Raw genomic sequence first — 26087 nt, 5'->3', positions numbered from 1 at the left:
TCTTTGAGGCCAATCAAGGGAAAAGATCAATGGAGCACTTGACAGGATCAAAGAAGCAAAAAATAACATATCACAGATGAATCAGGAAAGTCTTCATGCTGTAAGTGGCATTACCCATGGTTCTTAAAATACAAACGGGGACAAGTTTAGAAGGCGCCTCTTTCTGCCTCCTCTTTGGAAAGTCACTTTCTAAATATAAACACATACTTTATACATGCACAAACATATGAAGTAAAGTCCTGTTCTGAAAAAGAATTTACACAGGACTCAAAAGAAAGGTTGAATTTAAAAAAAAAAAAAAAAAAGAAAGAAAGAAAAAAAGAAAGAAAGAAAAGAAAACCTACAAATAATATACAAAAGGCTATTTACATTTTTAGCGCTATGTGGCACAAGGCAATTGAAAACCAAAGTCAGTCTCAAAAGTTTAAACATATTGGGACTCTGGTGCTTCTGAGGGGGTCAAAGACAACCTAGTCCTGACAGGAAACTGAGGAGCAAAGATTAGTTTACAGAAAATAACTCTCAGGTTTACTTTTACTGCATCCATACCTTATGTGCAGCAAAATTTTTGATACTTTATGTCTAATTACGAATTAATGCATAGTTGTTAAAGAAACACTAACTTATTTGAAATGCCCTTTTGTTCATTTTAGTGAGAAAATAGGACCTTCCTTTGAAAAGAACAGACACAAAGCCTTTGGCTTCACTTTGGTTGCTAATGAGTAACTTCGAATAGCTGTTCATACCTGGCAAGAATGTCACACCCTCACTCTGTCCTCTGCCCTGTAGGCCATGATCATGGTCCCTGATATCCTATTCAGTATGATACTGACTATTCCCTTTGGCTCCCACAACCAACTGTGTCCTTCTCCTTTCTCTTCGTTTTCCAAAAATGGTATAGTAATTTTTCTAACACTCAAAATCCATTCTCAAGCCTCACCTTTTATTGCCCCTCCACACAATGTGATACCGCTGTACTAAATGTCTGCGTACTTGTGTCCATGGTACTTCCCACACTGATCTCTTGTCACTCAATCCCTTAACTGATTCCTTCTCGCGTTTTCATTTAAGCTCTATGACATCAGAGGCATGCCACAACACCTTCTCTGAAGTAGAAGCTTTCATCATCCCTTACTCAGGATGTGCATAGCACCAAATACCAATGTCCACATTCTGGTGCCTGGCTAGTTATAGTCTTCATTAGACTACATACAACACAAAGGAAGAAAGACCTCTGCCTGGCTCACTATGTCCGGAGAGTTAGGTCAGTCCCTTTCATCAGGGAGAATATCCCATACTGTGTAGCCTGGCAGACTAGCCAGGCAACTAGTTGTTTGGAAGGCAAGATGATTCGCCATGATTGACCCATAAACCAATTTGAGAGCCCTGCTTGCTGAGGGCAGATAACTGCACCCTAGACATAATACTTAGAAGCAGCGGGCCTTGAAGGAGTCTGATTTGTATATCCAATTTCAGTCAGTGACATAAAAAAGGCACACTAGCAGGGAAGACTTAAGCACTAATACAATAGGGATTACAACATTTGGGTAGGGGGAGAGCAGGAGTCCCTAAGCACAAAGTTGCTGGGCTAAGTGATAAGGAGAACCTTTGCTACAGGAGAATGTGCATGAAAAAACCAGTGTCAAGAGGTGCAAGACATCATTGCATAGCACTAGCACTGAAGCCAAATGGTTAGGCTTGCGTGGAGTGCAGTCATAGGTGTGAATCATCCTTACTTTTACTGCCTCGGGAATCAAAGAGGATTGATTTTTTTCTATAAACATGAATACTAACAAACAAAACTTAACAGTCTAATTTAAAATTTGATTTAAAAGCATAGAGCTCACAGATTAAGTAGGTAATGATTCATAGGAAACTCTCTGTACAGAGCACACAAAAATATTTCTCAATCATCAACAAATAACCCAATTACCAAATGTCAAATGGTATTTCTACTGCCAGACATGCTGAATCTCATGAACAACTCTCAAATTTTTCATCTAGTAACTGACCAAAAAAAAAAAAAAAAAAAAAAAAAAAAGACAACAACAACAAACAACCAGGTCCTAGTAACATCACATCCCCGATTATTTAAGGAGTTTTGGAGTTTTTCTACTTCTTATCCTTCTCTAAAATCATGCAAAGCATTATGGGATTCTTGTTGGCCTTATGACTCAAATAGCTAACAGCAAATATTTGTACAGCATTTTACAATATAAATCAAAGATTCCCCTTGGTGCACCAGATTCATAATTATCAATGATGGAAAAATAAGAAAAAATGGGTTCTGTAATATTACTTAATGCTGTCCCTTGCATTGTCAGTTTTTCAAAGCACAAAAGTATATTTGCAGTTCCTATTTAATGGGTAGCATACAAAATACTGTGTTTCTTACAATTCATACAAACCCCCAAAGAATATATATACCAAGTGCCCATTAGTCTCTACATAACAGATGAAGGAAAAAACATGTGGGCCATCATTTAAAATACATGTAAGCATACACTATGAAACACATTGCCAGTAAATACTGATGCATGAGAATTTGATTATACAAATATTATGTACGATAATTTATTTAACCATGAAACATTTCAAAGTTACTATTTTTAAAACGTAAGCACATAATAAATATGTTAAGGTTCTCTCTATGTAATTTCAGTGATTTCTCATTGACAGCATACTTTGACAATATGGAATACAAAAATTGGAGATTTTGAGAATCTCATACAAGGGAGAAAAAATATAAAATGAAACCAAAGCTGAAGTGTTGTGCTGCACACTGGGGTCAACAACACTGCATCTATTATTCAGCTGAAACACACAATTTGCCTTGAGATACCACTTTAACATCAAATCAAGAACTGTCAATCAGCACTGCTTGTTTGTAATCCCTCATCAGAACCCATGCCTCAGCCTGATGACTCACAGGGAAGAATGTAGAGAGCTTATCTGCAACCACTTAACCTTCATCAACCAACATTCATGCATGCTCATTAACATTTCTTCCTCCCACTTTTGAGCATGACACAGCTCATACCGGAATAATAACTTGCTGATAATTGTACAAGACAACAGCTGGACAGGCAAAGGGCAGAGGCGAACACTCTCATAGATTATGGGGTACAGTAATGCATTACAATTACTAAAAAAAACTCTCAGGCTCATGTGCAATACTTTTCAAAAGAAGTTGAGGAAATGTCATTAGCAAAAACAGCAATCTAACTTCAGATATGTCTGGCCAGATGCCTGATTCCATTAACACTTTCCTGTTTGGGAGTAAACAAATCATAATATTGATCATGGTTACCCTTCTAATACATGAATAAAAGCAAAATTTTCAATATTGTGTGGTGAGATGCAACCTAAACTTATGTAATTAAAGTAAACTGAGCAAAAAAGAGAGCTTCACATATTTCTAAATGTTTTATATTTGTCCTATTTTTAAGTAGAATACGACTATTAAAACAAACGTAGAAAAATAATATCCTAGAATATCTACAAAGACATTAATACAGAAATCCTAGTAACAAAAGAGAATAGACACAATATACAATCCAATGCCCCCATCATTGAATCTATGACAGTCACTTTACTTCCTTAAAATAATGCAATATAAATGAAGTGAAATGAAATCTGATACTGATGAGCTAACATACGACACTAATAAAGCAGTGTGAACTGGGAATCATGTACTCAACACATTGTCTCTTAATCATCCTGTGAGTAGCTATCACGCTCTTTTTTCTGATGAGACAATCGAAGCTCATCTTCAAGACACTGAAAACCCATCTCAAGCCAGAGACAGAGAGAGAGAGAGAGAGAGAGAGAGAGAGAGAGAGAGAGAGAGAGAGAGGAGAGAAAGAAACATTCTGACCAGACAACATTCAAGCACTCTTCTGAGTATCAATATTAATGTCTACTTGAGCCTATGTTTTAATTTCCAATATTTCATTCCAAAATGTTTTGTAAAATAAAAAACAAAATTCAATTTTACAACATTCGACCAGCCCCTACTAAGAACCTATCCCACACACCTACATATCTTCCAGTCCTGAGGTATCAAAGAAACCACTCAGAACATTCAGTCAACAGCCTCTGCTCCTCATGCTGACCTCCCCTCCAACAACCATTACTGTTATTACTCCCAATGATGATGAAAGATTTCCTCATCTTTCTCTGTCTCGCTTACAGTTTTACTAAAACAGCAAGAATTTATCAAATTTAAGAATCAAAATGTCTTTTCCTGACAATTTTTTTTTCTCTCTACTAAAAAATGTTAAAAGCTGTCCCAACAAAGGAAGCAAAGGGGACTGGTTTTATAGGAAATAAGAGCATGAATAAAGCAGAAACGTAAGTGGTTGTTTTTCATTTACTCTTCTTATAGGGTTAAAGCAGAGCTTCCTTGCCATGACAGCTCAGGTAAACACATCGCTGCTGTTGTGAAAGAGAACTGATTTTATTTCATGGATCCCAGCAAGAGTTAATGGATTCTGATCTCATCTGATGGGCCTTGTACAAAAGCTCAGTCCAAAATACTAGCCTCCCATAAACTCCACTTAACAACCTGTAGCCACAATTGTCTACAAGTAGTTCATTTCTGCAGTCCTGATTTTGTTGGGTGATAACTGTTGAAGGAGATTACATAACAGACAGTGGACATCATCAGGATTTAAAAAGAGCTTAAGTAAAGCCTCAGTAATGCTATCTGTATAAAACTGTAGGTCTAGGTGGCAAATTACATGCAGTTTTATAAACAGAATGGCAAGGTTCTAACAGTTCTTACCAGAGGTTTCCTTAGAATCTGTGGCTGCCTTCACATGCCAAGAAGACTGAGTAGATGTAACAGAGACCGACCTCTCAGCCCATGGACGTAACTTAAGTTGAAGACTTCACCACCAGCACTCTCTGGTAATTGAACAAGTCTCTTAACTGTTATTCTAGCCTATGTATTTCATCCATTACAAAGAGTCACATGGGGAGATGCCACACCAAAATATAGATTATTACATTTTATGCCCTACACAAAATGTTACAAAATATTTGACATAATTTAAAATATTAAGTACATTAAATTATTAATAAGCAAGTGACAGAAACTGTTTAAATGTCTAAATATTTCATATAAGCACCTCCTTAACATGAACATAATTTTTCGAGGTTCATCTTTTAGTGACATCTCTCCAATTTTCTCTCTATGACAAGACAAGCAGTACTGGCATTCCTTAGCTCCATAGCAGCTCTGATACACCCAACTCCACCTTATTTGTTTCCTCACCAAAAGCATGTTTACACTATACATCATTGCTATACACGATGCTCCAGTAAAAGAAATAAGATGGGCAGAGGAAAAAGTAGGTCCTGATATGGGGAAGTATATTAACCGCAACATAAACTTTGGTATGTTTACAAACAAGCAAGCAAGAAATAACGGGCACAGTGATATGGGAAGATGAAGAAATCTACCTAAGACTGAGAAATCACACAGTTAAATTCCTTAAACAATGCCATATGCATGGAAGCCAATTTCCTTCACAAGCCTATTCTAATAATCCACACTGAAATCAAAGGACTTGAACATCAGACTAACAGTCACAACAGAATAAATACAATTTTCCATTTTTAGGAATTATAAATGGTCATTAAGTAATGTACAAATATACTGTACAGTGATACGTCTTTATGTGAATTATTAATATTTTAAGAAAAGAGAAATTTTAGAAGACGTTAGGACAAATGCATCCAAATCCTACAATGAATTTAAGGACCATATAGGATGTGGAGAAGTAATTTTTTTATTCATTTTCTCAACTTTTTGTAACAATTATTGTAAAAGAAATCGCAGCAGATCGCACATATATATAAACTATCTATACATAGTTTTATTAAGCACTTAATATTTTATATCTATTTCACTAATAACACTCACTTAACACAAGAATGAAGCATCATCTTAATATATATATTAAGGCAAAATAGCCTTCTGGGCAAAATAGCAATTTACCCCCAAAATTGTTAATTCTACACTATCATGTGTTACAACTTTTTATAACTAAATAAACTCAAGCTGTGTTTGCTCTATTAAATTCAAGTCCTTATTAGAATATATAAGAATACAGCTAATATTAACTTTCATTCTATACTATAAAATCTTTACCAAAAAAGGATGCTTTTCATTGAAAATTTTTTCTAAAGATTTAAAACCAATTATCTATACAAAAATGGGCAATAACAAGTATAGGTTTGATTACAATGAAATGACAATAATTTGCCATTAGTACTAGATAGGAATGCAGGATGATTTATTCACCTGCATTCACAGTTGGCAAATAACACAAAACTGCCATATTCAGCAGTTTCCCTACTAAACAGATGCCCGAAAAACGTTAAAAGGGAAAGGAACAAGATCTCCTGAGCAGATTGGGAGTGGAGTCAGGAAGGGCAGCAGTGAGTGGAGAGGGAGTTAGAAGAGAGAGAAGGGCAAGAGAGGAGAACATGTGAGACCAGGAAGATTGCTTCCAGGAATGACCCCAGCTAACAATCTGAGCAACAAAGGAAAAGTTACCTCAAATGCTCTTCCCTGATCATGAGATTGATAATGAATTTATATGCCATCATAGAGCCCTCATCTAGTAGCGATAGAAACAGAAGGAGACACCCACACATAAACACTGAGCCGAACTCCTGGAATCCAGGTGCAGAGAGGAAAGAGTGATAAGAAAAGAGGTCAAGACCAGGCTACAGAAACCCACAGAGACAGCTGACCTGAACAAGGGGGGAGCTCATGGATCCCCAGACTGATAGCTGGGAAACCATCATTAGACCGACTCAGACCCCCTGAACGTGGGTCTCAGTCAGAAGGCCTGGGCAGTCTAAGAGACCCCTGACAGTGGAACCAGGATGGATCTCTGGTTCATGAAAGGACTTTGGGAGCACGTTCCCCATGGAGAGATACTCCCTTAGCCTAGAGGCAGGGGGAGGGCCTAGACCCTACTCCAAATGACTTGAAAGATTTTGATGATCCCACCTGGAAGGACTCACTCTCCCTGAGGAGTTGCAGAGATGGGATGGGAGGGTGTGTCGGAGGGCATGGGAGGGAGATGGAACTGGGATCAATATGTAAAATAAGAAAAAAAATATACATACATATATATATATATGAACTTATACAAATGTTTTAAAACTGGACAAAGGCCATGATTACATAACAGTGAAAACACATTAAATGTCACCATATTACTCATATCATAAACAATATTATGTGATAAGTTTTACCTCATTTTTACATCATTTACAACAAAACAGAACAAACAAGTCAAAACAAAAACAAACAAAAAACAAAAACAAAACAGACAAAACTGGGCCTGGGAAGACAGCTCAATCAGTAAAGTGGTAAGAAGGACCTGAGTTCAATCCTCAGAAACTACACAAAGAACTGGCTGTGATGGTGTGCCCTGGGAACAACAGCACTGGGAAGATGACAGATTCCAGTGTGGCTTATTTAGTGAGTTCCAAGACAAGAGACCCTAGAAAAGTGAGTGTGTGTGTGTGTGTGTGTGTGTGTGTGTGTGTGTGTGTATAAAAAGACAACAAGGACCAAACAGTGGGTGTTGTCACCTGATCTTCAGATACTGTATACATATGTGAACACACACCTGTTCACTGAAACTACTTAAAATACATACATACATACACGCAAACACATACACACGTATGTATGTATGTATGTATATATATATATATAGGGGGGACGCATGTACAAAGTTTAAGAAAACAAAAAGCATAGAACAACAGAGCAATCTTCAGGGGAAAATCACTAAAAGCCAGCACTGTTCTGAACAGGAACAAGCCAAGCTCCAGCCCTTAACAGCAGTGCTACTCAAGACTGCTCCTCCTCCCTGCACAGAAACCCATAGAGTAAGGGGAGGAGGGTTCTTTTGCCTCCAGGATGTGAACCTATCCCACTATCAGCCACCTGCTCTAGCCTCTGAATTCTTCAACCTATTTACCAAAGACCCTGTTTTTCATCTAGAAGGAAAGTTAGTAAAAGAGTTAGCTAAAATCTAAATTCCTTTAATATCTAGTCTCCTTCCAAAATTCCCATTTGTGTAAATTAGAAGAAATTTCCTTATTAAGACTGGAATATTAACTTCAGTTTTATAAACAATGAAAAATCATGTGTTTATTTAATGAACATTAATTCGGTGACTCTATGGGTCTTTTCTGTCCTTGATACATAACAGCAAAAAAAAAAAAAAAACAAACAAACAAACAAAACAAACAAAGATTCTTTTTAAAAAGTACTTTAAATTCAGATAGGGAGAAATGGAGAAAAAGATCAATGCACACATAGGAAATAAGAATTGAACTATTAGGAGGTGATGAGTGGCAGAGAATAAAAAGCCCAAAGGTAATAGACTTAGGATGGGGAGAAAGACGTTGCAAAACATGCCAAGATGAAACTGGATGTGTGGGAATACTTTAAGTCAAGACTTAGAAGCAGCATAGTGAGTGCTTTTTTTGAACATGACACAACCCCAACAGGACTATTTTTGGCACTTAACCTATGTCATGAAGGTAGCCCAGTGTAGAAAACTAAGCAGAAAGAACAGAGGTAGTTGAAGAGTCCAGGAGCAGGAATGATATATAAATGATTCCCGAGGCTCCTGCATTTTCTGTCTTAAAGACAAGACTCAGTCTTATAAAGGTAGAAAAGACAATGAACATGGAAGGTCCAGAACATAAGCAGTTGTGCCAACACTTAACCCAAGGGAAGTCATACAGCTACTGAGAAATGCCCCAGGAATATGCCCCAGGGGCAAAATGGAACCTCCTGTGAAAATACTCACAGTGATATAAGAAAGATACAAGGAGATAAGTGGACAAAGCAGATGGGTGCTGCAGTAAAAAATTACAATCACCCATTGAGAAATGCACATCAGACCTGACTGCAGACAGTACTGAGTGCTGGAATAAGGAGCCTTTTTCTTTCTTTGTATTTTAGTACCTATACATGGGTGGGGCATTATAGATATGACACGCTCAGAGATGATAAATCTATCGCAGCTTGGATTATTTACTAACAAAAGAGAACATAATAAAGAATGTGAAAACTACCCTTTGGGAAACTTCTAAAAGTATATGCCTATAAAGCAGACATAACAAGATCTATACAAGGTCCTCCAGGAGGTCAGAAGTCTCCTTTCCAAGAGTTCTTACACCCTCTTCCAGCCCACTCCCTGTACCCTACAGTCCAACAGAATAAAGCAACACACACACACACACATACACACACACACACACAAAGGTACACTGGAACTCAAATAGAAGTCAAGTCCTTCACTAAACTCCTCAATAACAATGTCACCATCAGAACCAAGGCTTTAGCTTGGCAGAATCTGTCTCCTTCACATTAAAAGCATCTAACCTAAATTATTGACTTGAGGACTAGAAAAGTAACTGGGGCGCAGCAGGCCCTCATTGTACTCCTTGCTGCATGCATCTATGGTAAATCCTGTAAGTTCTGTTAGCATGCTAAACTGAGAGAAATTTCAGTTGTCCTTCCTCTTGGTACTGGCAACATTGTTAAATCTACTAACATATGTAAAACAAATGCAAATAATTGGACAATTGTAAAGCTCATGATTATTTTTATACAGACGCATAAAATTGAAAATGAAATAAAATGTGAGAAATTAAAACTTATTATTGAGATCAAAAATAACAGAAACATAAAAGCTCCAAAGGCTGATGGGCTTCATCTGAAAGCAAACACAGCTATGCCATTGGCTGTATCAGCTCTCCTGGGTTGAATCCTAAGGCTCTGGGAGCAGAGTGCCAAACTGTCCCACTGTGACCTGTGAAACCCTGTAGAATAATTGGTTCTCTAATTGAAAAAGAAAAGAAGATTAAAGAAGGAAGGAAAGCTTTGCTTCAGGAAGGAATCGCATGCAATCTGATGATAGGAGAGTGGACCAGTAAATGACAAAGAGCCAACAATTAAAATTAACTGCAGATTTTGTGTGAAATATGGTTGCATTAGATATTTTGATAAATGCATTTTTTCTCGGTGACTTTTCTCAATTAAAATGAATTTTCAAATGTATTTTAAATTATCCATTGAAATATGAAAGTATAACACAATAGTTTGTAATTAAATTATATATTCATATCCATTTGTAGACACTGTGTGTGAGTGATGTTTATTACATGAAGGCATTCTTTTCTCTGCAACTCTATCAGAAGAACACACATATAATTCAAATAAAAGTAAACTGATATATCATAGGTCAATCATAATATTACATAGTGTGAAATTTAATTAAAGTTATAAAAAACATTTACTTTATAGAAAATGTGTATTTTCAGTCAAATATAGTGTATGAAACATATTTACTAAATGGTAAGTATCTCTTTTATCTGTATAATAAGGCAACCATAGCAAATACACATTAAGTGACAGTTGCTAGGTTTAGATTTAAGAGTACACCTATAGAATGAAAAACGCAAAGAAGAAATTCATATATATAATTTAATAATTCTCACAAAAATGTCACATATATTACAAACAAAAATACCAAATATGATGCATGCCTAACATTAATTAAATATCATATACATGAATAAAACTGTAGAAACAAACCTTCCTGATACTTAAGACACAATACAGAATGTCCCCTATATTCCAGAAAAGAACATAGCTGTGATAACAAAACCGAAGGTTAATGTGACTGATAATCTCTCTGTAAATGCTCAATGAGGAGAGAAAGTAGTTAAAGAATTGATTAATAGTGTCCCCAATCTCCAAATGGCACTGCTGTAATGGGAATCCAAGGTGAGGGGACAATGAATTAACACATTTGGCAACTAAGTAGTATTAACCCAGCCTAGAACCTTCTCAAATACTGTGATTTTAGGGCATATCTTGCTCCAAACTTGAAAGTCCTTTCTTGAAAATATCATATCCTATTCCTAAAATGGGTGACTATTATACCAAATTGGGGGTGGGGGGAGAAGAACTAGTAGATAAACGTGTATTTTAGGTATCTATGTCCATGGAACTTAGTAACCAATGTATTAGAAAAGAAATACACAAAGTTTCTTTGTGACCATAATTATCCTTCCCAAGTCTGCTAGCTATACTCTGCCTAACCTATGCAAAATGCTAAGAAATTGGATAAGAAGCCAACAAAAGAACGTCACTAACATACGAGATTAATTAACAATGTGAACACCAAACACCAGAATCCTGATGTTAGCTGTTCTCTGCTGTCAAAGTTTCTCTATAATTCACCAAAAGAGATTAGTATACATGACCACAGCAAGCAAATCCCCAAGCACCTTCCAATCCCATGTTAAGGGGTTACTACATCATATTCTGAGACAAATACCTTCTAATTTGAAGAGATCTGAAATCCTTAAAGTGATCAGATAAGCTCATGGCCAAGTAGAAACACTGACATATATCTGAAATTAAACCATTTCCTTGTCCGTTCCCATTTGTCCCCAATTTAAGAAACCAATATCAAGTAAAGCTAAGGACTGTAGGATATGCCAAGAGCAGTAGAAAATCAGCAACTTTTTAAAACTCTTGCAACTAATTTCTATTACCTTAAACCACAACAGCTCAAGGAACGGTGGGGCAGTAGAGTATTCTACGCCTCAAGTATTATCACTGCTCTGAGCCTGCCGCCAACACTCAGAGACTAAGAAAATTAACAGTTATCTCACTTCCTGCAAATGCTGTGGAAAATTCAGCCTATAAGCTCTACTTGGCATTAATAGTTGCCTATCAACCCAGGGTTGCCTGAGCTTTATGCATCCTAGCTCCTTAATTACATTAAGCCATCCATACCATGATCCCTCATCTGTGAAACTGTAAATGACTGTCACAATTATTTAAAAGACCCAGTAACGTTTTGTGAATGATTAAATGTGTTTTTTTTTTCAAAAATACTTTGAAGATATTAACATCCTAAACTAAACCATAACAAGACAAGCAACGTTTGAAAATTTACCTTTTACATTTACAACACTATCAAAAATTCTCAAGCCTTAAATCCATGGCTAACACACACATACAAAGAAAATTTTAAAAAAAAGGTCCAGGAAAAAAAATAAATCCACAAAAGAAAGAAAATGTACCCTTACATTTAGTCCTAACTCAACAAATTATTCCCTCAAGAAATGTGACAAAGCATTAGAGAAGACTGAATACAAAACTAAAAGGAACAAGGACAGAACAATCATACATGCAAAGGGAGGGTGGACCAGTTTGACATTTCCATAAGTGGTTATGAAGACAGGTCAGCTCACAGGGTAGTTTTGTGACTTAGAAAACTTCACTAGAACAAGGATTTCAATTAAACATAAATTATATTGTCACAGCCAGCCATAAAAGTTAAACCTACCACTGGAACAGAATAGGGTTCCTAGAAGTTAGGTTCATATGTCAACAACCAATAAGTTCCTAACACAAACACTAAGAACATGTGTTGGAGAAAGTCCAGGCTTTTCTATACATGATGCTGAAAAAACCTGAGGTCACAAGCATCTGCAGAAGAATGGACAACTCATGCCAGTTATGTGAGAATCAAGTCCAAAAAGATTAAAGACTTAAAAAAAAAAAAAAAAAAAAAAAAACCTGAAATGATGAAAGGAAACGGCCAAAGAAAACGTTTCCAAACACTAGAAAGGGGAATGGTTTTTTTGTTTTGTTTTACACAATAGCCTGAAGTATAGAAAACATTAGGAAAAAAAAATATTACATGGAATTATATCAAACTCAATAGCTTCTGCACAGACCAAAAAACAATTAACTCAGAATAAGAAACAATCACCAAAGTAAACAGCCAAAAGAACAGGAGAAAATACTAGCAAGCACTGATGCTAAGAAGAAATTAATACCCAGAATATGTAAGAAAACTCCAAATTCAAATACAAAATAAAGCCAGATTACCCAATTAAGGTGGGAGGCAAATACTCCTGAAATAACATTTCTGTAAGCACCCTGTAGGTATAAGAGACAATGTTTAATACCATTAGGAAACGCAAATTAAATTCGTGCCAAGAAATACACCCATTACCGAGAAAGACAAAAGATGGTGAATGTTTAGAGACATGTAAATTACTACCATCTTTATAAAAAATAATATGGATGGTACTCGGGACATTTTAGAAACAGGCAATTCTGCATTCCCCCAACATGAAACGAAACCATATGCCATATGTGGATGAGGCATGTGCACACCTGTGTGCTGAACACTAATAAATGGATAATGAAAATGTGGCACACACACACAATACATATGTGGTGATTTAACTATAGATAGAATGATGTCTTGTGATTTGCAGTGATGTGAACAAAATTAGAAAGCATATGATAAATACACCAAGCACAGAATGAGGAGTATCACATGATGCCACTCATGGAAGGAATCAAAAACTCTTAGTAGCGAACCGGAGAGTACAGTAGAGGCTCATAAAAGAGCTTCCTCGTGGGAAGAGTAAGGAATTGGGGATGGACAGAATTGATGGACAGAATTGATGGACCTACTTTCTGACTGTAGTTAGGTTGATAATAAATAAGTTATATCTATATCTTATCTTATATAAGTTATATCTTAAAATGACTTTGTAGGTATTCTCCAGGAAGAAGGGCTGTTTGAAAAGTATGACTGTCCTAATTTTAAAAGTATGCAATAAAAATGATTATCAAAATACAATATATCCTATAAATATGCACAATATTGATCTGTTTATATGTTTAAAAGGAACTTCTATTCAAATTGATAAAAAGAAACATGACTCTCAAAAGGAAAGATATTTTTACCACTTCAATGACAAAAAGTAAGTCACACTGTAGAAAAGTCAGAGATGATAAACATAACTTTAGCACTGGAAATGAATTCTACATTGTCAAACCTAATATTTTTTGAGCAACACAATGAGATGAGCACTGCAAAAGATGCTTTACAATATGTATGCTATCGTCCTCACAATAACCACATAAGGCAGGTATTATGTCTCCCATTTGATGGAGGAAAACACGGTATCTGTAAAAGCCAGGGTTATGCACTTGGAGGATGGACTCCAGAGCCCCCGTGTCTCCTGTCCACGCCACAGCATGGTGGTTGGTATTTACAGCTCAAATACTTACAGATGTGAATAGAGGTGCCAAATGATGAAAGATGGTCTTAATAAAAAATGGCAAGTTTTAAAGCCTTTAATATAAAGCGTAGGATGAGGGTGAACTGCTGGGGGGCAGTGCTAAGGTGGCAGGAGATGAGAGGAAAATTATTTTAAATCAAAGAAGAGCACTTTAAATAAAACATAATAGGATTTCTTTTAATCAGAGGAGCGGCATGGCAGAGCAGAGAGCAGTGGCCTCATACTCAGATCTGTATTCCGTTCATCCCTGCTTCTTTCAGATCAACTTCTCTTCAAAGCATAACTTTTTGCCTATATAGAAAATGTAGACAACACTTGAGTTGTTTCTGTCACAAAAGTGTTCCGGACAAGAAATAAAACAATGTCAACAAGTAAACATGTAAATGTTTCAAAAACACATAAATAATACTGATTTAATTTTCTAACGGAGGAATTTTATGTTTTGTTCAGATTTTCTATGTACTTTTACTAATTAATGCAGTAAGTAGCAAGACTCAAGATCAGACAGGTGGGAGTCTGGTGCAGAGGGACTTGCCGGTAGGCTCAGCTACTCAAGAGGTTGAACCAGGAAAATCGCATGAGCCCCTAACTTCAAAGACAAGGGAAGACCAAAGCCAGATCCCATCTTAAACAGGGTGGGGGGTGCAGAAATTGTCCTTTTAGAAGATTCAAATTTGGATGGACTATCTCAGGACAAATAATGAATTGGTCTCCTGAATTGTTTTGGACAAACAACAACAAATCCATGTGTATTTCAATAGCCAATTACCAATCGAGGCCGCAATCATCATCTACCTCTTCCACGCATAAACAATCAGGAAGATCCAAGGAAATTTCCCCAGCCAGTCTTGCCAAAGACTCGGTTGTATATAAAGCATGTGGAACCCTTTCCAGAATAGTACTGTAAAATGTGGACAATGCAGAAGACTTCCAAAGAAAGCAACTGCACCTGAGTACAGCTAAGCTTTGGAGGTGGTGTAAAGGAGTCTCAACTTTAGGCTTACAAGTATTAATGTACTGTATACTGTAACTTGGCACCTCAGTCCATTTGAGGGGGTAGGGGGGAGTGTCAGAGCCAGCAGTGAATTATCACTATTGGTAAATAACCACTGAAAACTAAGCTACAAAAAAGAGAAACAACAAACAAACACAAAAACCACATCTATAAATGATGCTGTAGAGATGAGTTTTCAGATAGGTTAAAAATACATTTCAACACTGTGAAAGTTCACAGTTAATTATGAATTGGCAGAGGTAGGCCAACCAATAACCATTACATATTTGTATGAAGGAATACATTTTTCAATAGGTATTTTAATGTGAAAAAAGAATATTAAGTGTTTTGCTGCAGTTCAGATTTTCCTTTAGAAAGATCTTTAAGTCAGAGGCAAAAAGTTCACAAGAGGCTCATGCTAAAAGAGCCCTTAGAACCCCACTTGACTTCTGAATGAAGGCCTAGCCCTTCTCAACAATGCCCCAGCAGCTGACTAACCATGGCCTGAGTAATGAAGACTGGCCTATACGGACCTGTAACAAGATTCTCTTTCGTTTTTTTTCTTTTACAAATAGGTATATTCATTTTATTTATTTATTTTTATTATATATTTTTTATTTGTTTTATATAACCAAGTCCATTTAAATGAAAACAAACATTTATAGACAATATTTGGGATTTTGGGTGTCATTCTTTCCAAACTACTTCCTGCTGGTAAGGGGCACTGTAACAAGATTCTATTTCCATGAAGATTTTTATTTTAATTAGACTTTTATTCTCTCCCCCTCTGTGAGAGTATGTGTGAGAGAGACAAACACAGATAGAATAAGACTGTGATACTTTGATTTATGGGCAAGCACATGCAACACTTGTATGGACATCATCTGAGGACCACTTTGGGGAGTGAGTCCTGTCTGTCTACAGGTCATCAGGCTTGCATAGCAAGTACTATATTTGCTGAGTAATCTCACTTGCCCCTATTGCTGACAGCATTCTATGAATAAATCTCAAAAACTTCAGCAACCAAACAGAGAATGCTCTGTAAATGATAACATTGTGAGATTTTCTAACAAGGCCTTCACCACCTCTTTCATAATTTCAATATGGCTTCGGATTTTAGGAGATCCAGTCACTGAGTAATAGACACTAGAGAAATATTTACTTCTTAATTTACTTTTCCATAATCTTTCTAACTTAGTATTTGTCAAATATTATTTTCTGTGTAAGTTAAGTTGCAACACACTTGGGAGTTACATCCTTATTAGCATGTATTTCCAAGAGTTACATTTTCCAATTATAAAACATTCACCTTATGGTGGGCTTTTCTGGTAGTTTAGTACATTTGGTGTACTTTTATGTATAAAAAGCAATTATGTTTGACACACAAAGTTAGATCTTGAACACAACCAAGACACTGTGGTAACCCATAGCTTATCACTTCCCACCCAGCACTTCATCCACTGAACTATGCTAGCAGAAAGCTAAGCTTGAGTTGTTCTCAAGAACAAAACACAGGAACTATTTCCAAATGCTAGGACCACTGAGTTGAAAAATTATTTATAAACCAGTTTATTACCCATATCTGAAAAAATATGACACACCTGTTACAAAATGTGATCACTTCAAAAGGCTAACAAATGTGAAACCAGAGTTTTATAATAAATCAGTCCAAATGAATAAGACGATTCATATACTTCCAGAAAGCCCTTTAATCCCTATTAAGTTAAGAATTTGTGAATAATGAAAGTAGTTAATATTAACTTTAGTTGACAAATGCAACACCAATAACCTGTTAGGATACTTTAATCCATTTTCCAACAGTCTACAAGAAATTAACAGATGCTTCCAATCTTATGAGAGAGATTAGCACTGTTGTGATGATACCAAATGTTCAAAACATGAATAGTGATTAAACTTGCCATAAAGAGTGTTTTTATAACCTTGTTATATATTAACAGAAGCCAAAGATAGAAAACTAAGTCAACTCTTCTGAAATCAAAATCACTGTGTGGTTTTTATTCTGCTTTTCACTCATATGCTTCAACTGGGAGGCCGACTGAGTTCACTGATTTTCTAAGACTATGACACAACAGGAGTAATGGGAATGTGTCTTCCCCATGCAGTTCAGCTTTGCAAATGGCAAAGATATAAATGGAAAGAAAAGATTAACAACAAATTAAGACCTGACTGAAATATTCACAGGGATAATACACACAGAGATCATACATTTACTCATACAGACATGCATACCAAGGCAACAGTTAAGAGAAAAATGTGCATTACCTGTACCCATATAAAAATAACCTTGTTATGACTATGGCCAGGTGAGCAAAAATGGTTGTGTGCAACGTAACTATTGCTTTAGGAAGAGCATAACAGGTGATACACAGTAAAAATGAAACAAGACGGCATGAAGCATAATCAGCTGGGCATGGTGGTGCTTGCCTTTAATGCCAGAACTCTGGAGCCAGAAACTGGTGAATTTGTATGAGTTTGAGGACAGCCTGGACTACAATGACCTTCATGTTAGATAAGGATACAGAGAAATGACAAGAAAAGAAAAAGGGAAAGGGGAAGAGGAGGGGGGGGGGTAGAGGGAAAAGAGGAGGGAGAGGGAAGGGGAGGGAAGGGAAGGAAAAGGAAATGAAAAAGAGAAAAGGTGGGGTGAACAGAAAGAAAGGGAGTGGGCAAAAGAGGAAAGAAAGGAGAGAAGACAGGAAAAGAATCCAGCTCCATGAGTGGATGCACAGGAGCCCAACAGGGATAGCGCATTCCTTCTCCAACTTGTGTGTGAGAACTACAAATCCCATCAACAAGAACAAAACAAAGCACCAGAAGCCTAAACCAATGTTTGTATTGTAGTAAAGGTGACAGGATAAATACTGGCACCTGCTGGAAAAAAAAAAAAAAAAAACCAAGATTATATTTGACTGGATTCACCTCTTTCATTCTTACTATGTATTTTCCTAAGCTTAGTAAACATGCAGGATTATTATCTCCTCAATTAAATGCTTGGGACTGAACATACATCTTCAAAATCTGAGACTTAAACAAAATATGTACTACATAGATTCAATGCAATAAAACACTCCATTGGTGTATAGCTTCATTACATTCTTCACTAATTGAAGATTACATTTTTCCCTGACTCCTTAAAATGCCAGCTAATGAAAAAATGATTCACAGCTGGTCCTTCTCTCTGAACTTCCACCCCCTACAAAACATGAGTGTCAGGAAATGCAACAGGATTTTCACCTAGACTTAAATTACCCAGAAATTATAAAATTTAACAAATGTATGGCTAACGGTAGCATAAGCAAGTATCAGCATTTAGACATGATTTCTCAGCAGACAGGCCACAAACAGAGGCAGTATGGAGCAACTCGTCCATACCACAAACCCATTCCCACATGAGTTTCAGGCTATCCTTTTTCTTTTCAATTGGATCAATCCCAGGAAATGTCTAGACTATCAAAAACCAGTGTTTCTCTCCAATAGCAATAGTGGCTTCCCTTTTACATTAAAATACTTAAGTACTAGAAATGTTGGGAAACACATCCATGTCTCCTCATGCACTGATCTCAGGGATTGATTCCCTGAGATCAGAATAAAGCAAAAGTCATTTCTCAGATCATGTCTAGTTGCAATTATGAAATGTTTGTATTGCTCGGTATCACAAGTTGAGGCTCTACAATCATTTCCATTCACCATGAAAGTATCATTTATAATTAAAAGATCCAATAAACAAACAAAGCTACGGTTGCACCTGAGCTGAAGAAACAGTATACACTTTAGTCAAAAGGGAGATTGCATGTCACGGGGCCTAAATGTGGCACAGGCAGATAGGAATATGAGTCCTCAGCCAGGTAGGCTCACTTCTCTCCTAAATCTACTCTACCACTATTAGAATCAACCGACTACTCATTTTTTCCCTTGCAACCTTGAAACACAAGGCTAAAGTTAGATGACTTAAGAATTTTTAAAGGTCCAATTATTTCATTTAGGGCTAACACTACAGCTAAATTAAAGGCATGCTAACAAGTTTCCCTTTTGAGCCTCATTAATTAAGAAAGTAATCAGAGTAGAGGGGAAAAGAAGGGTAGCTGTGTGGCAGCTTCACTAAAATAGCTTGGAGGTACCACCATTTCTTCCTACTAGCAAGGCAAAGGGAAAACTAATCAATTCCAGATTATGAAATCTGAAATTCTGAAGTGTTTTACATGTAAATACATATTTTAACTACACACATTTCCCTTGATTGCCTGAAGGCTGAACTAATCTTATTCAAAGGAAATTTTGATTCACCATAATCAAAAGGTGAAATTAAGACCTGCTTACTTCACAAGTTTTCCTTGGGTGAGCTTGTCAAAAATTCCTTGCTGTCTTTAAAGACCACAATACAGCATTTTAAATATTTTATTCAAGACAAATCCAGCTCAAAAATACCTAGTAATTCTACAATTACTTGTTAGACAAAGTTTATAATTTAAAATTACTCCTTAGAGAAGGTTTTTAATTTAAAATTATATTGTAGAAAGCATTTCAATGGCTACAAATGAATTTTTAAGGATCACCAATATCTATAAATTGGTGAGATAATCAATATGAATCCTCTATGTGAATTATATCTAGCATGGTTTTTAGCATGTATTTAATAATCCCCCCCTCCTCCCACACACATACACACGAAGGCCTAAGGAGATTTCACCTATCATTGTCTCTCAAAATACAGGACATTGAGAGGAAAGCCTAAATTCACTCAATGGAACAGATTTTGGAAATAATTTTAAATAGAAAAATCTAAGAATCAAAGTACATATTCATTCAGCCTTTTCAATTTAAAATTGTTAATGTGGTCACCTATGTGAGAAAATGCTTTGAAAAAAATTAGATCATTAATATATAACTAGTAATGAAAATGTATCCAATAAAGAATTTTTAGTGTATTTTACAGATTGGTAAAGAGGAGGTACTAATGCTAACAATTTTTAAATACTTTAATAACAAATCTATCAAACTTACCTTTTTGTTGGCAACAAAATGTGTTCTCGAGTTTGCAAAGCAAATCCATATTTTCATACTTATTTTCATTTACTTTTACCCAGAAACAGTTTCCAGACATTTCATTTGGTTCGATCTGCAATCAGAGAAGAGCAACTCATAAACAGCTGGGCAGTTCACCCATCCTGGCCCAACCAGATCACTGTCCCTGAGCTCCAGCAGATGCTCATGAAGTCAGCTTTGTGAGATCTGTCACCAAAGTCAGCTCAGCAAAAGACATAATAAAGAGAATATCATGGTCTTATGAGGAGAAGAAAACAGTTTCATGATCTAATGGTTGTGCATTTGAAGCTACATGTACTGGAGTTGTTTCTTCTCTGCTGTGTTTCTCAGTTATTGCTAATGTTTGTTGGCACTATGAATCCTGAACAGAGCTGATATCACAGAGAATCTCACATTTACAAGATCAGGAGACCATCCTACAGCAGGATTAAGACTACCTGTCATCTAGACATAAGCTTCGGATAACAGGAAGTAATGTCCCTAATAGCTCCACATAGGGAAAGGTAAACAAACACTAAACTTTTCACATTTTTGAGAAACCCTTCATATCAATAAATTCACAAAACAGAAATTACTAGACAATAGCAAAGGGCTTGATTTCAACAATTTCAATTAAAAAGAAAAATAGTGCATACATCTATATATGCAAATAAATTTATATGTATATATACATACATACATACACACATACATATATATACATATACGTATATATATCATTGGATATACTGTCATTGGAAGTAGAGTTCCCACTGGAAACTGTACATTAGTAAATCTAAACGAAATGGTAATCTAGGAAGAAGTATGTCTACTTCCACTAATGGGTCTTACCTTTAACCAGTTCAATCTTCTCATGCTGATTTCGGGCTTAAACTCTTTCTTTGGTTTCAACCCAAACGGCAGGTTTAATGGAGGACAGTTTTGTCCACTGAGAAATCCCAGGGGAGGTGGTGGTGGCACTGGTCCACCAAATGCCATTGCCATTCCTGGAAGTGGAGGAGGTGGGGGAGGGGGTGGGGGAGGAGGGGGAGGAGGCAGTACTCCTCCACAGAGTGCTGGTGGGGCAGGAGGAGGGGCTGAAGAGCTACTTTCATCTTCCACTGAAGTTTGCAAAGAAATTTTTGTGCCAGGTGGCAAAGCACCAAACTGAGGCGAATGGAGGGTAGGGGGTGAAAAGAAAAAAAGAGAAAAGAAGTAAGCATGTGTGCAGGAAAAAGCAAAAGTGCTTTTATTAAAAAATAAGTTACTAAGTCAAATTAAAAATACGAGGAATTAGCAATTACTTATGAAATTCTAAAAGTGTTTCTTCCAATCTGAACATATACAAACAGCTTCCATTCTTAAGAAAATGTAATTTCCCCATTCTGAAGCAGTTATGATAGAAAGTGGGCTGTAAGCAGTCTCCACTTAGCAATAGAAGCTTTGTGAAGAACTAGGTCTACTCAGGGTGCGCAGAGAATCCAGGAGGAGGGAAACCTCTGTACCGAAGGTCTTATGTGCTATGTGCTTCATATAGATTTGTGTGTGTGTGTGTGTGTGTGTGTGTGTGTGTGTGTGTGTGTGTGTGAGAGTGAGTGTGTATGTGAAACAATGTTTCACATGCAATAATATTCAGGAAGAAATATGCATGTCATTTCTACCTTTGTGCCTTTATTCTAGTCTTCTCAAGAGTATCCAAATACAGGGGGAGGGGACGGAATCAAAAATTGCTACTAAGGCCTACAAGGTATATCATTCTTTGGTTCCTGAAAAGCTTTAAGTGATTATCTTATAATCCCATGAATGTGCCAACCACATACTAATTTTAGGGTCCTAATATAAGTTGTTCCTCTTACTCAGACATTCCATGACCAAGGCCTCCCTGCTTGCCTTTTCAATCTGAACTAAGAGGTCCCTGTCTCAAGACAACTTGTCCTGCCCACTCAGTTGTGCCCCAGTATAAGGCACACTTCTCAGAAGCTCTCAGCAAAGCTGGGAAGTTAATTCTGGGAAGGATCATGGACAATTACCTTTTTAATAGCATACAGCTTTACATGAGAAGTGACTTTGTCCTGTTTATCATTCAAAGACTATGACAGTTACAAACAGTATTTTTAGGACTGCCAGGCATTAAAGAATAATAAAAAGACAAGCAAGGGGTGCAATAATGAGGTATTCAAGTATCACATTTCTGGAGGAAGATGGGGGGGGGGGGAAACGCAGCTCACTACAAAGTCAAATATCACAAGAAACAAAGTCAAATCAGGAAAAGAATACACAGCATTTGTTTCCTCGGTCTGATTGTTACTTCTCTCCGAATACTGGGGGTTTAGTGACTGGTCTGTAACTATACATAAGACCTTCAATTTCATTTTTATAATATGACAACTTCTTTAAATTATTAATAGTCTCATATATAAATATATCTACATGTATGCATAATACACACAGACATGTTACAGTGTTGGAAAGAAAATATTAACAAATATTCTAAATTGTTAAAAATGAATGTGCATAGTAATCTTAAGTCACACAAGCAAGTTTCTCCTGCAATATATATTGTCACTGTGTAAAATTTACAAGACAGGAGCTCTTATATTTCATTTCAGTTTTATAGCATGAATTTTTCCCATGTTATGTCAAAAACACAATGCAACCTATCCAAAGGTCATTGATATAGTTTTATAATGCTGAATGTTCAAGAAGTAGTCCTACAAATGAGAAAATTTTTAAAGAAAATTCTGAAATATTGGCTCAAGACAGAAAAAGTTACAAGCATTTCAATTATTACCTTCAAAAAAAAAAATCACATATAAAACACAAGAAAACTGTTTCATGTGATATAAAAGCATTTTATTCTTAAAATAATTTTGCTGATTCCTGGTGCTTCATACAATGTATTGAAGAAAAAAGAAAAACAATGAGGATCGTATCCTTTCTTTATTTTCTCCAGGCATAGCCTGTGGCACAGGCTTACCACAACATCTCAACAATTTTCCTGCCTTGGGTTCTGACAACCTAAGGTTATAGGCATAAAGCATCATGTGTGGCTAATAGTTTTGTGTGTGTGTGTGTGTGTGTGTGTGTGTGTGTTTGTGTGTGTGTGTGTGTGTTTGTTTATAAAAGGTTTTAATTTAAAAAAAATAGATAACAGTAATATCAGAAACAATACACTTGGGCCTATTTTTCATCAGCCATGAATCAGGATGAGAAAAAATGCAACACTCCAATTCTTGCTCAGCACCACATGTGTAAATCTATAGAAGGACATTAACCTGTGAAAGTACCTCCTATAATCCATATAAAGCATGCAGATGAGAAACTTCTTATCTCATGCCTTATGTGTACAGCATGTATGGGAGCTATCTGCTCATAATCCAGATTTGCTCTTTTTTGTCATGTTTTAAATCTGTTTACTTTGGGAAATTGAAAAATTATCAGAAAATGTTCTCATTCTGCTAGGGGTTATCTTTCACAGCAAGGCAACCCATAGGCTGATGGTTTGCAAAAAATAAATAGCTTGAGGAATAATTTCCTGTAGTAAGATAGAGATCAGTGATAGATAACAAATCGAAAGTAGACAACTTTCTTAACCTTTACACTTAATTACTTAGGACACATGTGACTTTAGAAGCAAAATCCAAATGAAGCATAAGGAAGCCAATTAATTAGTAAAAAGCCTGGATACTCCTAAGAATACAAGGAGGGAAAAGGTGACAAAAAATATCTTTAAAATATAAGCACAGCAGCCTAGAGACGCATATGAATAATACTGAGAAAATATACAGGAAAAAAATAAAATTTAAACACTTTGAGACTAGAGAGATATAACATGACCTGCTCTGATTCCAAAATCAAATTCACTCGAGATGGTATTTTACCTGGGATTTGAAAGCTTGTAACTCTGCTTGAAGCTCATTAATCTTTGCCTCTTTTTTCTGCAATTGAGCCTGGGTTTCTTGGTGGTCAGTAAACTCTTTTTCAAACTGAAAAGGAATAAGAAAGAGAGAAATGAAAAGCACTCTTCTACACATAAAAATATAGCTCTAACGATGTGTCAATAAAACACTTCTGAATCAGTTTCGTACAAGGAATGGCAGATCCCTGACAAGTACCCCACAGGCCTTTCTCTAAGTCTCTCCAGGTCTCTCCAAAATCGTGTATTCAGAAGGAAAGAGACAAAACATGAAATGGAAGACCATGCCCTTCTACTCCCAACAGAGCAAATTTGGCATTTTTCTTTAAAGTCCCTAAATATCACAGTGATTTTGAATAAACCAACAGAGAGCAAAGCATTGTATTCCCTTCACTGCCACACTCCACCTGCAGAACCTCACACATGAAACATAACTGAAGTTAATCAATACGATTGTAAAGTTCTGTTTTTAATAGTTTTGGTGGTTCACAACTGCATTCTGTTTGGTTTCTTTCGTTATACAATATCTCCCACTATCTTACAGAGATTAATGATAAATTAGTTTTGCAAAGTCCCTGGTGCAACACCTTCTGGGAGGAAGGCAAATAATATAATCCGGTGCTCCAGTGAGTTTTCTAATTTATATAGTAACTCATCACAAGTTTCTATCTTGCATTCAAATAATTTAACTTTGCCATCATCTAGATTCAAAATCTATCCTGAGGGAACTGAATTTAAATAGAGTATTGTCTCATAATCAAGAACAAGCATGCAGCACGTAAAAAAACAAAACAAAACAAAAAAACACAACACAAATAAGACTGCTTTGTGCCTGTAGACTCAGTACAGTCTAAGTACACAACTCGATGTTATTAACGTGCGCGTGCACGTGTGCACATGTTTGTGTGTTTCTCCATAATATGCAAAGCATTTAAAAGTCTGTATAAAGTGACAGATTTGAGGGTTTTTTTTTTTTCTTAAACTTACATTTCCTGTTTCCACAAGCTGAGTTACTCAGTTGAAATCACACAACATTGATATAACGAATGCTTTTAGAACACTTAACAATTTCTAATAAACTGCAACAGCGCTTTAGGTTCCCAGCAACAAGTAGAAATGAAACAGCCCTATGACCTCACATCTGCATAGCTTAATGTAGTAACTTATTGACAAATTCAATCATGTTTCAGCTTCTAGGTTCACCTACCTCCCTTTAAGTTTGGTTTTAGCATATAGTAATTATACAAAATGGGTTTCGTTGAGACATTTACATGATGCATATAATGTACTTTAATTACTCCATATAATATTACCAACGGACCTACACTGGTCTTTAAAACTTACTCATTTAACTTAAACATACTAATTTAACTTAGCCATACTAAGGAGACAATGCCCATTTCCTCAGTAACAAAATAATCAGATGAATGAAATACCTTGCTTTAGCATTGTTGTAATCGCTCCAATCAAATCACAGGAGACAGGGAATAAACGAGTTTCTATTAAAATAAACCCAAGGAAAACTGATATGACTGTGTTCTATCCCCCATCCCCCAAAAGAAATTTACTGGAGAAATATTACACTTACAAAATTACACTGAAAATGTCAAGAAACACAGTTAATGTTGAGTTTCTGCATAATTTCATTCCCTGGGGTAAATGTATTAGTGCCTCTGTACAAGAAGGTTGATAATCCAATGACTCTATATACTCTCTGACATTTCCGTTCTTCATTTTTCAAATTGATGCACCTAAGTGAAAAATATACCTAAAAATTATGATAGCTTCCTGCCTAAAGCCAAGTATTTACATGTGTCCTTACAAAGCTATCAGAGCAAAGTTCCTGCTGATATATACAAGATAATATGGTACTAGAAAATTTTATGGGGCAAACATATTTTCTAAATACATGAAATGTATACAACTTCTGGCTTTAAAGTGCATGTAACCGTGAACAAGGTCTTT

The 26087-nt window shown here is 36.2% G+C and overlaps 1 protein-coding gene across 1 annotated transcript in view; it reads right to left on the bottom strand.

Annotated features, from left to right (window-relative positions):
- Window positions 1-26087, bottom strand: part of Diaph3 (diaphanous related formin 3) — a 435882-nt gene that overhangs the window by 257921 nt on the left and 151874 nt on the right. Inside the window, exons 15-17 of the mRNA XM_051195312.1 lie at window positions 24088-24192; window positions 21059-21373; window positions 20186-20300 (exon numbers count right to left, since the gene is read on the bottom strand). Coding sequence (XP_051051269.1) covers window positions 20186-20300; window positions 21059-21373; window positions 24088-24192 — 535 coding nt within the window. The remainder of the gene's footprint in view (window positions 1-20185; window positions 20301-21058; window positions 21374-24087; window positions 24193-26087) is intronic.

This window comes from Phodopus roborovskii, unplaced genomic scaffold, assembly GCF_943737965.1.
Source record: "Phodopus roborovskii unplaced genomic scaffold, PHOROB, whole genome shotgun sequence".
Classification (NCBI taxonomy): Eukaryota; Metazoa; Chordata; class Mammalia; order Rodentia; family Cricetidae; genus Phodopus; species Phodopus roborovskii.
Note: the sequence above shows the minus strand (reverse complement) of the source record. Positions and strands in the feature narration are given on the sequence as shown.